The 17,365-nt window shown below is 43.2% G+C and overlaps 1 protein-coding gene across 6 annotated transcripts in view; it reads right to left on the bottom strand.

Annotated features, from left to right (window-relative positions):
- FBXO25 (F-box protein 25) overlaps positions 1-14,694 on the bottom strand; it is a 37,109-nt gene extending 22,415 nt beyond the window's left edge. For 5 of the 6 annotated variants that reach the window (XM_054063022.1, XM_054063023.1, XM_054063025.1 and 2 more), the window contains exons 1-4: positions 14,572-14,694; positions 9,075-9,218; positions 2,307-2,416; positions 243-292 (exon numbers count right to left, since the gene is read on the bottom strand). In XM_054063022.1, coding sequence (XP_053918997.1) covers positions 243-292; positions 2,307-2,416; positions 9,075-9,211 — 297 coding nt within the window. In that variant the 5' untranslated portion in view covers positions 9,212-9,218; positions 14,572-14,694. Of the gene's footprint in view, positions 1-242; positions 293-2,306; positions 2,417-9,074; positions 9,219-14,571 lie in introns of those variants that run through there. The other variant, XM_009569711.2, reaches the window with a different exon arrangement.
- Positions 14,695-17,365: the final 2,671 nt, after the last annotated feature.

The raw sequence follows: 17,365 nt of genomic DNA, 5'->3' as shown, positions 1-17,365 counted from the left end.
GGACCTTTGCATTCCACAAAATCCAGATGCTTTCCACAAAATCCATGCTTTCTCTGTGACAATGACCCATGTAAAAGTCACTCTGCTGGCTGCCTTTGCCTTACCATGTGCAGTGTTGCCAATGAAGAGTGTTGAATATAACCCCTAAGACCATACAGCTTAAACGCATTGTTTTAATATACTATTTGGCAATTAAGCAGCATAAAGATTGCAGGAATCAACCCACAGCATGCAGCACTTACTTCCTTGGTGCTTTCTTTATGGACATATATCCACTTTTCACGATAAAAACCTAAAGTAAAATAAAAATATAAATGTTTTTAGGCTTCCACTTTAAGTAATGCCTTCTGGAAGAAAACTGAACAAAACAGATCAACTTCGGTAAAACAATTCATAAAATAGAAGAGATGTTAGACCAGTGTTAAGGAAGGAAATTTATAAAGGCTGAAAAGGACAACTACAAATTTTCAGAAGTTCCGTACTTCAAAACAACAAAGAAAAAGTTAAATAATTTTACAAATCAAACACAAGAGTTGGCATACAATTGGCAGATGCAGCACAACTTTTGACAAATGTATACCAACAACTCCTCCTACAAAACTCCTGAGTTTTTTGAAGAAGCCAACAGCCTTCTTTGCACTTAGCACAGGAACCTATAGAAATGAAGAACATTCTGACTCCTGAACACTCTACCCCTCTACTGTATTTTCTTTAAAGGTGCCTGCTCTGCATTCACTTGGTTTGACTACTTGCAGAATGCTGCAGGGAAGTCAGCTCCACAAGACTAACAAAGGCAATTAGGCAGAGCTTCAGCTTTCAGAGCTCTGGTACGCTGTCAAATGAAAGCATGCTCTTATATACATAATATATATTGCATATATGTAAGATGTATTACTTATCTATCTTACATCTATCTTATATATATTTGTTTTTCCCAAGGAAGACTGGACCAGATGATCCTTGAGGTCGCTTCCAATCCAGTTTTCTGATACAGCCACTTGAATCTTCATACACAGAGTCATATCAATTGCTAGGTTGGAAAAGACCTTTGAGATCATCAAGCCCAACCATAACTGTCTACTACTAAATCGTATCCCTGAGCACCTCATCTCCCCTCTTTTAAACCCCTCCAGGGATGGGGACTCCACCACCTCCCTGGGCAGCCTCTGCCAGTGCCCGAGAACCCTTTCTATGAAGAAATTTTTCCTGATGCCCAACCTGAACCTTCTCAGGACAACTTGAGGCAATTCCCTCTTGTCCTATCACTTGCGAAGAGAGAACAACACCCACCCCTCTACAACCTCCTTTCAGACAGTTGTAGACAGCGATAAGGTCTCCCCTCAGCCTCCTGAATGCTTTACACTGGGGAAGCTCACAACTTTCTGCAAGACCATCTCCGTTACAATTTTGGGAATACACTAATAATACGAGATCATTTCAAGATTGAAGCATTTGAACCACCAAAAAGTTGATTATCGCTTACCTTTTTTTACCTACTCTACTTGAACAAGTTTACTTGCTGTCATACACACATTTGCAGTCTAAATTACCGATCTTTTAAAAATCGGACCTGATTAAAAAAAGCTTTGATATTCAAATTTTTAAAAAAGGACCTTTTTCTTCTGGACATTCAATACTGATAAAGTCTTTGCCAAGAACTATGGATATTATAACAAAACATTTATTTATGAACTGGTTATAGAGCTGCATTACTAATCATAGAATCACTAGGTTGGAAAAGACCTTTGACATAGAGTCCAACCATACCTGTCCACTACTAAATCATATCCTTAAGCACCTCATCTGCCTCATCTTTTAAACCCCTCCAGGGATGGGGACTCCAGCACAGCCTCTGCCAGTGCCCAACAACCCTTTTGGTGGAGAAATTATTCCTAATGTCCAATAAGAACCTACCCTGGTGCAACTTGAGGCCATGAATTAAGAATCTGAATTAAGCAAAACTAAACAAATTGCTTTTATAAGCAGAAGCTTTCATAAACACCCAGAAGAATTCACCCTAAAACTAGACAACAAAACAAAATAACAGTTAGTATCTGAAGACATTTATGGTTCTGGAATTATTCTTAAGTTAATTACCTTTGGATCTTTGAAAAACACATGACAGACGATCAATGACACAGTTCAATTAAGATGTATCGCTTCTGACACTAGAATTTATTGCCAATACAGAAGTAAACATGGTTCAGAAGGCTACTCTACAAATGAATATAAATGAATGGCTATTACGAAATCTTGCTGAACCTACAAGTGTCTTCTGAAGTAAATCAAAAAAATCCCAGCCTTACGTTGAGAATCTGCGTTATTCCTAAAATGATCTTTTTTCCTTTTCTTGGCTGCAAATTCACAATCTTCAGTACTGTAGAGTTCTTCATCTTCATCATCACCAGTTAAGATGCTGAAATAAACACATCGAATTAGAACAGCAGTGATTAAATATTTAAGATGCACACACCTTATAATTCATTTTTAATGACGTTACTCTACTTGATGGTCTGTAGCAACACATACCTTAAGAAAGAAGCTGTCTTGCTTTTTTCTTCCTAGTGAGGTTGAATTTTATGTCAAAGAGACTAAATATACAGAAGTATCTTCCTACTAAATATCTTTTAAGTCATTACTGACATTTAGGAAGGACTATCCAGGAGACAGCAGTTGCTGGACAACAGTCTCCCTGCAAAGCTCTAGGGTACAAAAATTAATGATTTGGAACAGAACAAGCCTTGACTAACTATGCACCGAGGTTAAGAGTCAGAGCAGAATTACTGCACGGCCTCACGTAGGCAGAAAGCCAGCAAAGAAAGACATCTCTCTCCCTGCTGTCAACTCTGGGGCAAAGAAAGCCTTTCTTTTAATAAATGCCTGAATCACAACACTGTATATAATTTAGGTGTCACAATACTGTCTTACCAATGATTTGTAAGGCATCAAGACCCATGTGGTCTACCCCTCTTTCTCCCAGAGAGAATCAACTACGCCTATGTCACTTCTGACAGTGAAATAACTGACAGAACCTAACATTGAGGAGTACACTGAATAATTATATACATATAGAATATATATAGTGTGAGCATATATAATGTATCTAAAGTAACTATTAAAAAGCTTTGTTGGATAAACTAACCTTTTAAAATTCATATAAATTAAAAAACTGCCTATGCCACAGGAAGTCTACAGAGTTTCATGAAGTTTTGCTTTTCTTTTTTGCAGATAATAAGTAACAGCGATACTGATAAGAATCAGTATTCATTTTAATAGCACAGAGAAGGAAAACACTTTACATGAAGGCTGCAACCTTGCACACTGCATGGAGATGCAGAATAGCTAAGGATATGTGGTAGTGAATCTTAACTGTATGACTGTTTTATTTTCCTATTATTATTCTTTGATAAGAAAGCTGTATACAAGGCCTTTCCCATTCATTACTATTTTTTAATCTGAATTTACCAGATGAACCTATTAATGTCAGTTTGACCTTCAAATTCCAGCAGCAACAGCTGGACATCTTAAAATTGAAGGACACCAGCTTATTACAAAATCATCTGTATTTGGGTATTAAGTTGCAAAAGTTAAATTACGTTAATATTGTATAATATAAAATTGAAATTTTCAGGCTTGAACCATCTGTTAAAGCGGATGACTAAACACCACTTTAAGAAAAGCTGTGGTTTTATAATTGCTCTAATTAGTAAATGCTAGCTCAGCCCAAAGATACACAAGTTGAGAAGACTCAGAAATAGAAAATTGTTTTCGTCTTGGGTTTAAATCCTGAAAAAGTTAACATATTTCTGCATTCAGGCACGCTTAATCCAAACTGAGAGCATTAGTTCATGTCTTACCGCTTTTAGAGCACAGAATGAAGACTCAACTACAATATTCTATGCAACATTGCTAAATATATTTATTCAAACATCAAAAGAGTTTGGAGACAAGGAACTGGCAACTGACAAAATAAGAGCATAGAATCTTAAAATGTTTAGGGTTGGAAAGGACCTTAAAGATCATCCAGTTCCAACTCCTCTGCCATGGGCAGGGACATCTCCCACTGGATCAGGTTGCCCAAGCCTCCATCCAACCTGGCCTTGAACACCTCCAGGGATGGGGCAGCCACAGCTTCCCTAGGCAAGCTGGGCCACCACCCTCATTGTGAAGAATTTCTTCCTAATGTCTAATCTAAATCTTCCCTCTTCCTATTTAAAGCCATTCCCCCTCGTATTATGGCTCCACACTCTCATAAAAAGTTCCTCCCCAGCTTTCCTGGAGCCCCTTTCAGTACTGGAAGACTGCTATCTATCGTGTGCCAAACACTTTTCTGAACGCTGTATCTCACAGAATCGAACAAGAGACACCACAGACTGATGACTACTCCACCAGCCCAAGTAGTTCATATGAGCCCAGCACACACAAAAGAAATACCACCAACATGAAATTCTTATTAGGTTAGTTTGGTGAGAAAATGTAAAAGGCAACTTTACTCTTAAGTTGCAGGCTACTGAGAGGTATTTACACCCAATTCCATAAGGCAATGCTGTTCTCTCTCCCTCATGAAGCACAAGGACACAACGCCGCGGCACTGGAAATACCCATCTGTGCTAGAATCTATAGGTATAAACTACAGTTAGTCATCACCTGTATTCAGCTCACAAGGCTTAAATGGGCACTTAGATGTGCCACAACCACATTTCCAGCTGCTGTCTACCTTGACTACAAGGCACTCTTCACTTACAGAATATTACTTATCTGAATAAGTAAGAGCTACAGAATCTGGGTCTCATTTTTTCCATCTTAGTTTCCAAAAATGGAACTAATTCAAATTGCAACAATTCAAACATTATTCCAAATTGCTCCTGCACAAGTGATTACGTTTGTTCGAGGATGGTTATGTTAAGGTCCACTGTTTTGGATTAATTCATCACTTGGATTCACCAAGGCACTAGATGACTACCTGAGTAAGGGAAAAAGTTCAATTTTTAATAACAACATATTATTCTTCCATTTATGAAGGATATTTACATGCCTTGAAAGGTTTATTTCTGAATCTGTTTGTGAGTAGATCTTTTTAATTTCTGAAGAAAAAGTATTGGCAGTTGATAAAAGCCAATTTGGCAAATAACTCCATCCATACATTTCCTCACAAAGGAGAATACAAGTAATAGTAAAAATTATTTCAGTCAGCTATATGGCTTGATTTTATTTCTTTTTGAAGGAAAACCACCCTAACTGCTCCCTGGAAATGTAACACTGAAGTACTATCTAGATTTCTACAGAACATTTTGGAGAAAAAAATGGAACAGGCTGTTGCACTGGAACAGGCTGCCCAGGGAGGTGGTTGAGTCGCCTTCCCTGGAGGTGGTGAAGGAACAGGTGGATGAAGTCTTAGGGACATGGTTTAAGGGAGTGTTAGGAATGGTTGACCTCGATGATCCAGTGGGTCCTTTCCAACCTGGTGATTCTATGATTAAATCAAACCCTGTAAGGATAGCCAGAGTGGGATACCCCATAATCCTATTAATAGGACAGCTTATAAAGAAACAAATAAATACATATTGCTTACTATTTGCTTCTTCCATAAGGGAGAAAGCATTTTATCAAGCCTCATCCTTATTCAGTTCAACATCATGTTAACAGATGTCTTGAGCTGTGCTGTCAACTCAGCATACACAGATACTTGTTTTTGAATAACTTAAGATGGGACACAGAACCAGCCAGTACGACAACACACACAGCTGTACTTTAATACAAAGCCCTGAACGTGGAACATAAGAACCCCATGTGGGAGTACATGCTAGGTCCAGATGGAGATCCGTGACAAGCGGTGTCCCTCAGGGGTCTGTACTGGGACCAGTGCCGTTTAATTTCTTCATCAATGATACAGACACTGAGATTGAGTGCACCCTCAGCAAGTTTGCAGACATCAAGCCGAGTAATGCAGTTGTCACACCAGAAACACAGGATATCATCCAGAGAGACCTGGACAAACCAGAGAACTGGGCCTGCGTGAACCTCATAAGGTTCAACAGGACCAAGTGCAAAGTCCTACACCTGGGTTGGAGCCATCTGTGGTTACAGTACACGATGGGGATGATGTGATTGAGAGCAGCCCTGCAGAGAAAGACTTTGGGGTGCTGATTGATGAGAAGCTCAATATGAGTCATCAATGCATGCTTGCAGCCCAGAAGGCCATTGGTGTCCTGGGCTGTATCAAAAGGAGTATGGCCAAAATGTGAGGGGATTCTTCCCTTCCACTCTTGTGAGACCTCACCTGGAGTATTATGTCCAATTCTGGAATCGCAAACATAAGAATGAGATGGAACTGTTGGAACAGGTCCAAAGGAAGCCACAAAGATGATCAGAGGGCTGGAGCACCTCTGCTCTGAGGACAGGTTGACAAGCCAGGGTTGTTCAGCCTGGAGAAGAGAAGGCTCCAGGGAGACCTTATAGTGGCCTTCCAGTACCTGAAGGGGCTACAACAAAGAACAGCTGAGGGTACACTCAATCTCACTGTCTATATCACTGATGAAGATATTAAACAGCACTGGTCCCAGTACGGATCCCTGATGGACAACACTTCTCACAGATATGAGCTCCCAGTAAGCAGCACACCCCTCTGGAAAATGCATCAGGTTGGCAAATGGGTGCCTTCATACCTCTCAGAAGAGAAAGCAAAAGTATACTGACTGAAAGAAGTAATTATCCCCCTCTATTCAGCATGAGAAACTGCATCTGGAGTACTGGGTCCAGTTTTGGGCTCCCCAGTCCAATACAATGTTGGCATGCTGGAGTTAAGCCAATGGGGAGTTACAGAGGTGACAGGTCCTGCAGCATATGATGCACGAGAGTAAGAGAACTGAGCTTTTTTTCATTGTGAAGAGGTAGTGGTGGAGGGAAATCTGATCACTGTCAACATCAAATGTAAGAGTATAAAGAAGGTAGAGCTAGACTGTAAGGAGGTGGGCAGCAATAAGTAACGTAACTGACACAATCTGTGATAAATTCTTATTAGACTGGGGAGGAACAAACAAAAATATCAGTGATGGGAATGGGACTCTGAACAGGAGCCCAGCGAAGAATTTCCATACTTGGAAATGCACAAAGCTCAACTGGGCAAGGCCCTGTATAACCCAACTCAGTTGGCTCTGCTTTGAGTATACTTGGACTAGCTGACCTCCAGAGGCACGTTTCATCCTAAATTGTCCTACAATATTGTGCAAAGAGACACTAACTGCTGTTAAGCAGCAAAGGTTAACTTCTAGATCCAAAGTTCAAGTTGCAGTCATAGCTCCAAAGTTCAAGGTGTAGTGAAATTACTCCCAAGTAGCACCACTTTGCCAAGAAGTACCAACTTGAATTCTGTAGTCTGAGTTCCGACAATATAGATTTTTAACTAAATAGACAGAAGCAGAAGTAAAAAAGAGCTACAGAATATGCTGTGGTTTGGTTTTGCTAAGTAGATGTGCAAGAGGAAGATGGGGAACTGGGGAATTGCTACAGATGAGGGCAGCTGCTGCAGAATAGGTTGGTCACTGCATTTGGGATTCTGAAGAACTGGCAAACTAGCCTAAGAAACCCAGACCATTAAAAAACTCAGATTTAATGAAAACTTTTCTCCCTCAGAGCATTTCATGGCCAGTCCCTTCAAACTAACGAACCTTTTTTGGCCTGAATTTTAATACTTGTATCTTTCCAAAACCAGCTAATTTAAATCTGTTTCTAGAAAGACGACTCCAGGGAAGTGCAATACTAAATTCCTTCAAGACCAAGCAACAATACTAGAACTGTTTTTTCCCCTCTCCTTGCTCTCTGGAGAAAAGATACATATGTAATTAGGAACAGAAGAGCAAAAGTCTTAAAGATATTCACAAAGACAATTATGTCATACTTTCCTAACAACATTCATTAAAGGAACCTACAAGATATAATTATTTAGTAACTGTGCAAATAGCTATCAAAATTAGATTTCTTTTCATTTGACAACTATGTTATTAAAGACAGAGAGAGACAAAAAGACTCTTTTTCCCAAAGGTATTTAAGGCAACTTTTCTGTCGGAGTCTTACTGAACGCACTTCCAGACAAGCAGGTCTTTTGTACCCACAGTGGCCAGACTGCGTGGAAAAAGAAACCCAAATATTATCAGTGACAGATGAACACAAAAAGAAAGAAGGCATGGAGAAAACAGCAAGTCAATAATAATAATAATTCTTCACTGCTTGATAACTCTCTTGAGGTTTATTTCACAAATTTAGAAGCCACAGGTTTACGAGTACAGCAAGTCCTAGCTTACCCATAAATTTCCTCTAAATCAGAGCAGCTACTGTATCCTTTACTGGACTAACAGAACACTGAATGTTCCCTTTGCTCATTATGAACATTTTATGCTGGAATTTATGACCAAGAATGCTAACCCTGAGAATTACTTCTTTGTGGAGAAACCAAGCAGAAGTTTGTTTGGACAAAGTTATTTTTATCACACCAGTCTGTGTGCATTTGCCACAAGTATTACTTTATTTAACTAATATCTTACTCACCTGCTCTACAGGAGCCCATAGAGCCATATATGGTGTTAGAGAGCATCATAAAACTACCAGTAATTGTTTACGTGGAGCAAAGGTGTGCTATGACTGCTATAAACTGTCCTAATCCAACACCTAATCAGCAGAAAATCTTCCTTCATATCTGGGTCACAAACTGCAAATGCATCAGGCACATTGAAAAGTATCACTTTCATCTTCGAATGCTACTTGACAGGGGTTTTGTTTGGACGGGGGAGGGGGTGGTGTAAGGTCTTTTTATTTTTAAAAGATATACAACTAAAGATACCATCTATCTGCCTAAAAGAGGCAACTCATGAAGCCATCAGTGACAAAAGACCACCTCCGTAGGCATCTCCTGTCTGCCTAACTAAACAAAATATATGGTGGCATTTGTATACTTCTAGCACCTGCAGATGATATAATCCAACACAAACAGTTGCCATCTGAATGGAAATTAAGTTAATCTTTGCCTTGCAACCTGCTATTAATCCACATAGAATCACTTTTTTTTTTTTTAAACTTACACAGTGTGACTGATATCACTCAGCTGATTATTCCCATCCTCAAGTGCAGGACTGAAGGATTCACATCGTTTCCATCCATCTTCTGTTTTAACCCATCTCCATCCAGGGGATCTCCAGTCTTGGCCCAAAAATGGCATGGTTTCTCTATAAGCAGCAAGAAGATTGATTGTGTATTATTTAATTATTACTAAAAGTTGCAGTTCAAAAACTTATTATTTCACTTTTCCCTTTAATGTTAATAAAAGATGATTACCATGAAGAAAGTTCTCTGTAGAACTACCTTTTAAGAAACACATTCAGCGGTTTAAGGACATTTTTGATTCTGTAACCTCATTCTTCTTGTCTTTCAGCATTTATTAGATCAAAATAGGTTTCCTAGTTCTTTAGAGAACAAGGAAAATAACTGTGGTAGTCCAAGAAAGAGCTGATACAAGAACGAGCAAAATTGTATCCTTGTGTAATCTACCCCATCACAATTAAACAGATTACTGATTTTGAGACTTGATGAATAAATGGGCATTAAAGAGTTTGACAGGCCTCCTCCCCCAAAATGAATGTTGTTCCTTTTATTTCTTCTAAGATCGAAAAGCACTGAGTCTGTGCTACACTGTACAATGATGTTTCATGAATGGAATTTTCATTTTCCCAAACATTTTTACAGTTGTTCTTGAGGGTCACCTCCCACGCCTGGCTGTTAACTGGATACCAGGACAAATGGAGATGACAACATAAGTAGAGGCCCCATCCTTGGAGGTGTTTAAAAGTTCGGTAGATGAAGTGTTCAGGGATGTGGTTTAGTAGCAGACAGGTATGGTTAGACTCCATTATCTCAAAAGTGTTTTCCGACCAAACAATTCTGTGATTTGAACGAAGCAGCAGTTTTCTACAGTTGGAAGACTCTGACCTCCCTAGCTTTTGCTCCATTCCTCCCATTCATCATGCACACATGTTGCTGCTTATTTTCACTCGAGATCTCACATCCAAGCTATACAAGGCAAATGACACTCATTTGAAATACATGTTAATATATTAACACCAACAGCTTTGTTCCCAACAATTATGTATCTTGTAATTTGTTTTCAACGTGAAAAAATGTTAGGCCACATCAGTCCAATATCACTGTGAGCGTATTTAACCCTTTGTACTCTTCTACAATACCCAGTTAGAACAGGAGGACACACAGAAGCATAAAAACCCTGAGGAAATACAAGATGAGTGAACTGGTGGGTTTTTTTCATTTAAAAAACACACAAACCAAAGTAGATTTCCTAGTCCTCAACATTGACTGAAGTCTCCTTGCTACTCACAACTCAACTCTCTCTGCATCCAACAGAAGTCTCTTCCTAAATCTTCCTTATCCTTTCCTCCAGACTCCACAAAGTCTTTGCCTATCAGCTCTTCCAATCTTTTCACTGCTTTCTCAGATAGATATGAATCTTAACAAATACTTTTTTCCCCAGGTTGTTTAGAACTCCTCAATTTAGACTGAAATTAAGGCCTCTTAGTCTTTACGATAAAACTGTTTAAATAGTGGGTGCTAATGAATGCATTTCAGAATAACATGCACTAAAGCACCAAGATGCACAGGAATTACCTGAAAATTTGTTGAATCACTGAAAAAGACTAAGTAAGCAGCAGACAAGTCAAAAATATCTTTGGCAAACATAAACCAAAAGATTTTGAACCATACCTAGCAATACAGAGCTAATGATCTATTCCTAGTCAGCAGCTCATATAAAAATAATACACTGTTATATGTGCATTTCATTACTCAAAAATTAAAATACAGAGAGAATTCAGAACCACACAGATCATTACAGGCTGAACAAAATAACTTCAAAGACAAAATAGTTCAAATATTTCCAGAACACTTGAATTGATAAAGCATTGTTGGGAAAAAGATATGGAAACACTGAGAACACATACTCGCAGCAAGGTGGGAATGTGTGTTGTTGGAGTTTACAGAATAACTAAAGAGAAAAAAACTTCCTGAAAACTATGCAAGAAAAGGGAGTATTTTCCAAACGGAATGAAGTAGCTAAAGTCCAAAGCTAATCATAATTTACAGAAGAGATTACTCAGCATGCTTTATAAATTCTCAAGCTTTGGACAAAAACCTCTGTGGTTTCAAGGTATCAGTCCACAGATGCAAGTGCTATGGATAAATTCCTCCCAGGGAGCTGTATTGGCGTTTAAAGTAACATGCCTCAACAGCTACACGCTCTAAATAAGACTACTTCTCAGATCTTTACAGCTTGAAAACCTTCATTGCAAGGTTTCAACACAGAATAAAGGCTCTATCATCCCTCTTCCAAAAAAAACATGTTAAGTATTTTCAAAATAAGAAAGGTAGAGAAGCACACATGCACACACACATGCAAGGACTACTGACATCTGTCCCAGAAATCCTGCAAAGCCATACTTAAGACAAAAAGCTCAGAGAAACATCAACGATTTCTGTATACACATGATAAATTCTGCACATTATCTTTCTGAGAAGGGGACAAAAATAAAAGGTATTAGAAAAATCAGATTAGCTTTAAAATTACTTGAACATTTGTGTAAGATTACAAAAAGTCATTCTGAGAAGATGGTACATGTTGACCTAATTTGTTTTTCCAAAGAAACCAGATATTCTTAGTCCAAGACATAGTTTCACTCTTGCACCAGCTAAGAGTGCATCCACCAGTAGCAATTACACAAACCAGCCTGTACTCATGCTCAAAAGTTGTGGTGCATAGAGTCAGAAATGTTAAAGTATTTTTAGTAACAGTGCATATGTAACTAGAAAAAAACCACACATCCCATTGCTTCTCACTTTCTGTCAGACTGGAGATTTGACTGTTGTTCTGATGCCACCAAATTTGAAGAAGCTGCAGTGTATCAAACACCTCTTCTATGCATCTCTCATATGAGAGGTGATCATGGAGCATAGTGGCTCCCTGGACAGGTATGAAGATTCACACTTTTGCTCTTCCTCCACTCAAACTTTGCTTCCCACTACAGCCCCATGGTTTCCAGATCAGAGCTTGCTTTCAAAAGTTCTGCATACTTTATGTAGTATACCTTCAGTAATAGTAAGCAGCTCATTAAAAGTTTCACCACAACAAAAGATGAGCTCCCTAGACGCAGGTTTTGGGGAAAATACAGGGAGACAGGGTCCTTAAAAACAAAAAAAGGACTAGGGAAGGAATGTGGTCATTAGCTAATGAGGGTTTAAGACAAAACATTGATTGCAGTTAACGTTTTCCTAAAAACAAGCAAGAACAAGAGTTCTTCACTTTGCATCATACACCTCTTCCTCAGGAGAGGGGGTAAAAAAGGACCGAAGAAAGCACCATGAGAAAGAAGTACAGAAGAGGAAGGTTGTGTACAGTCTCCTACAGCTTGAGATTACAGTTACTGCTCTAGCAGTCCTTGCACTTGCAAGGGAGTTCTGCTTCCCATGAGGCTGATAACACTTCACATGAGAAAACATCATTGCAAAGACATTCAGAATTGCAGCAAGTCACCCTACTCTGCCACTGCACAGGATAAGACCTCTTCTGTCTATATATTTCTATGCTTAAGAACATATTATGACCCAAACCATTCTTACTCACTAGCAAGTCTGTTGCCAAGATGATGGGAACAGGCAATGTTCTCCTGTTCCGTAACAATACAAAAGCACACCCAACTCTTTATTTAGCTCACTAACAAAATCTCTTTGGCAGCTCACCTTTCAATAGAAACTGCTCCTTTATATGCTCGCTACAGGCAGGTGACTTCTCCACTACCTTCCTCCAGGAGCAGCACAGCCAGCCTCTGTGACTCAGAGGTCAGAGCCTGTTTAACAACTTCAGCCCGCCCTACGTTTTTTTCATATCAAATGACAGTCTCAAATCAAGTCTCAAACTTCCGCAAGTCCATGGTTCACCAACTGTTCAGCTTTTCTCTTGCCCACCCCTATCCTGACCATTATTTCCCCATACAACAACTTTAGTGCGCCCAGGCTACGCAGTTCTTGGGCCCCAACAGGAACAAATTCTCCTCCTCTCCAACTGAGCTTCCTACCCCAGGCTTCTTCCCTCCAGCTCGCTGCTGCCCTAGTCCTGCACCTCCCAATTCTCCCCTTCTCGTGCAGCCTATTGATACCCCAACACTCCACTCCTTCAGGCACATTCCAGATACCTCCCCAGAGACCCATGCTGCCTCTTATTCCCAGCCCCAGCTGCCCATCCTGATGCTGACACCTTGTCCCAAAGTACTCCACCTCCACACGCCTCTAAAACCAAATCCAAACCCCACAGAATCACAGAATGACCTGAGGTGGAATGAAACCACAAGGATCATTGAGTCCAACTCCTGTCCCTGCAGAGGACAACCCCAACATTCACATCATGTGTCTGAGGGCACTGTCTAAACGCTTCTTCAATATTGCCAGGCCTGGCACCCTGCTTCCCTGGGAGCTGTTCCAGTGCTCCACCATTCTCTGCAGGAAGAACCTTTTCCTAACATCCAACCTAACCCTCCACTGACACATGTCCCTGCTATTCCCTCAGGTTCTACCACTGGTCACCAGAGAGAAGAGCTCAACACCTCCTCCTCCCCTCGTGAGGAAGCAGTGAACTGCTATGAGATCACCCCTCAGTCTCCTCCAGGACACAGTTGCCCTCCTGGCTGCCAGGGTGCACTTTTTGGCTCATGGTCAACTTGTCATCCACGACACCCGCAGATCCCTTTGCTCAGGGTTGCTCTCCAGCCTCTTGCTCCCCAGTCTGCATGGACATAGAATCACAGAATGGCTTGGATTGGAAGGGACCTTAAAGCCCATCCAGTTCCAAGTCCCTGCCATGGGCAGGGACATCTCTCACTGGATCAGGCTGCCCAAGGTCCATCCAACCTGGCCTGGAACACCTCCAGGGATGGGGCAGCCACAGCTTCCCTGGGTAACCTGGGCCAGGGCCTCACCACTCTCATGGTGAAGGAATTCCTCCTTATGTATAGTCTAAATCTGCCCCTCTCCAGTTTATCCCCATTGCCCCTCATCCTATCCCCACAAGCCTTTGTAAGCAGCCCCTCCCCAGCTTTCTTGTAGCCCCTTCAGGTACTGGAAAGTTGCTATAAGATCTCCTCAGAGCCTTCTCTTCTCCAGGCTGAACAACCCCAACTCTCTCAGCCTGTCCTCTTATGGGAGGTGCTCCAGCCCTCGGATCATCTTTCTAGCCTCCTCTGGACCCGTTCCAACAGCTCCATATCCTTCTCCTTCTTGACACCCAGGGGTGCTTTGCCCCAGGTGCAAACCCCGCCACCTGCCCTCGTTAAGCCCCACGTTGAGGGCTATTTCCCAGCTCTCCAGGCCGTCGCTGCTGCTCGGCCCCGGGAGGGATGACCCCCGGCCCCAAACCCCGCCAGCCGACGCTCAGCCCCAGCCCCGTGGGCCTCACACTCACATCCCCAATACCCCCTCCCCGCGCACCCAACCCCAACCCCAACCCCAACCCCAACCAACTCCCACCTCTCGCCGCGGCGGCGCCTCCCGGGACCGCGGCGCTTGTTGCCGGAAGTAAAGCGGGGGCTGGGCTGGCCACGCCTCCCGCCGCGCTGATTGGCTGCCGCCCGCCGCGCTGTTGCTGGAAGTAACGAGGAGGTAAGCTTTGGCCACGCCCCCTCAGTGCTGATTGGCTACTGGCCGCGGCACTGGGCGTTGGAAGTCAAGGGGGAGGCTGGCTCTGGCCACGCCCCCCGCAGCGCTGATTGGCGGCCGTCCGAGGCGCTTGTTGCTACCCGGCAACGCGATTTGCCATTGGCGGAAAGGGACGGTGACGTCACGGCAGGCGCGCGCCGGGCGCGTTCATGGGTGGGGGGAGAGTGGCGCACGTGTCAGTGTTTTGGTGGGCGGGAGCGGCGCCGCGGGACCCCCGGGCCCCATCCCCGGCCGCGTCCCGGCCTTGGTCCTCGTCCCCATCCCGGTCCTTATCTCGATCCCCATAGTCTTCCCGATCCTGGTCCCCATCCCAGTCCCCATCCCGATCCTGGTGCTGGTCCCCAACCTGATCCTGGTCTGCATCCCGGTCCGCATCCTGGTACCGGTCGCGCTCCCTATTCTGGTCCCCATCCCGGTCCCCATCGTGGTCTTGCTCTCTCTTTCCATCCAGAACCCTATCCCGGTCCCAGTCTCCATCGTCATCCAGAACCCTATCCTCGTCTGCATCCTGGTCCCGGTCTCGGTTTCCATTCTGGTTCCCATCCCGTTTCCCATCCTAGTCCCCTTCCTGATCCTGATCCCAATCCTAAACCCCATCCCAGTCCCCATCACCGTTCCCATCCCGGTTCCGATCCTGATTCTGGTCCTGGTCCCAGTCCCCATCTCCATCCCGAACTCCAACCCAGTCCCAGTCTTGGTCCCCATCCTGGTCCCCATCCTAGACCCTGTCTGCATCCCAAACCCCATGCCGGTTCCCATCCCAGTCCCCCATCCTGGTCCCGGTCCCCATTCTGGTCCCCATCCCATTTCCCATCCCGATCCCCATCCTGATATCCATCCTGGTCCCCTTCCTGAATTCCATCCCGATCCCCATCCCAGTCTGCACCCTGGTCCCCATCCTGATCCTGGTCTCCATCCTGGTCCCCAAGCACTATCGCAATCCCAATCCCAGCCCCAATCCCAGTCCCCATCCCAATCCTGCGGGACTGAAGCCCTCAAATTTCATAGAATCGTAGAATGGGTTTGGTTGGAAGAAACCTCAAAGATCATAGAATCATAGAATTGCTTGGTTGGAAAAGACCTCTGACGTCATTGAGTCCAACTGTGCCTGTCCACTACTAAACTAGATCCATGAACACCTCATCCACCTGTCTTGTTAAATCCCTTCAGGGATGGGGACTCTACCACCTCTCTGGGCAGCCTCTGCCAGTACTCCATAACCATTTTGGTGAAGAAAAATTTCCTGATGTCTAAGGAATCAGGAAGACCCCTTAGACTGAGTGGAATTCCTTAGACTGATTGGCCTGAGAAGAGACCAACACCCACCATGGTAAAAGCTCCTTTCATGTAGTTGTAGGTAGCAATAAGGTTCCTCCCTCAGTCTCCTTTTCTCTAGGCTAAACAACCCAGGTTCTCTCAGCCATTCCTTGGAAGACTTGTGCTCCAGACTCTTCCAAATCATCCAGTTCCATCCCCCCTGCCACAAGCAGGGACACTTCCCACTGGAACAGGATGTTCAACCTGGCCTTGAACATTTCCAGGGATTGGGCATTTGCAGCTTTTCTGGGCAAGCTGTGCCAGGGCCTCACCACCCTCACACTAAAACATTGCTTCCTAAATCTTATCTCAATCTCCCCTCTTCCACTCTAAAACCATTTCCTCTTGTCCTGTCACTGTACTCCTGATCAAGACCCCCTCCCCAGCTGTCCTGTAGCCCCTTTCAGTGCTGGAAGCTGCTCTAAGGTCTTCTCGGATCCTTCTCTAGGCTAAACAAGCCCAACTCTCTCAGCTTGTCCTCATCGTGGAGGTGCTCCAGCCCACTGATCATCTTCATGTCCCTCCTATGAACTCTAACAAGCCTGTGTCCTTCCTGTGCTCAGGACTCCAGAACTGAACGCGGGACTTCAGGTGGAGTCTCATGAGGCAGAATCACCTCCTCAACCTACTGGTCACACATCTTTTGATGCAACCTAGGATAGGGTCTGGCTTTTCTTAAGGTAAGGGCAGGAATCTGTGGACTGCATGCTCGTGCCACAGAATCATTAGGTTGGAAAAGACCTTTGAGGTCATCAAGTCCAACTGTGTGGTCATGCACCTGGCCAGGGAGCATTCTAGCCTTGGTAGGGCCCTTGCGGAAGAGCAGATCCAGTTGTCTGCCCATCCTCCCCTTCAGTTCTCAACTCCGCTGACTCGTTTCTGCAGGATTTGAAGCAAAATTGGTTGTTTCAGGGGTACTCAAGTTACCATTGGTTGTATGAAAATAAATAACTGGAGGAAGACACCAGTTCAGGGCTGCCTTGTGGACAGCAGGAGGAATTCCAGTGTCCAGGAGTGGCTGATGAGTGTGGGTCAGTCGATGCCATGTCGCGCTGCAGTCCTGTATTCATCCTCCCTGCACTGGGAACATTGTCTTTCGGTGGCTTTTTGTAGAAGAAGGATTTGGGAGAAACAGGAAACAGATCCATAAGAAACCAAGCTCATGCAGCTCCTCATTCCTTAAAGCTTTAAGTCATGAATATATGATTGTACAAATATCTCAGCTTTCACTTAAAATCATCATTTTCCCTGTATGAATGTGGAGAAAGAAAGAAAAAGAGAAAGTCAA

Source organism: Cuculus canorus, chromosome 3 (assembly GCF_017976375.1).
Source record: "Cuculus canorus isolate bCucCan1 chromosome 3, bCucCan1.pri, whole genome shotgun sequence".
NCBI classification, from domain to species: domain Eukaryota; kingdom Metazoa; phylum Chordata; class Aves; order Cuculiformes; family Cuculidae; genus Cuculus; species Cuculus canorus.
This window is presented reverse-complemented; position numbering and strand designations above follow the sequence as displayed.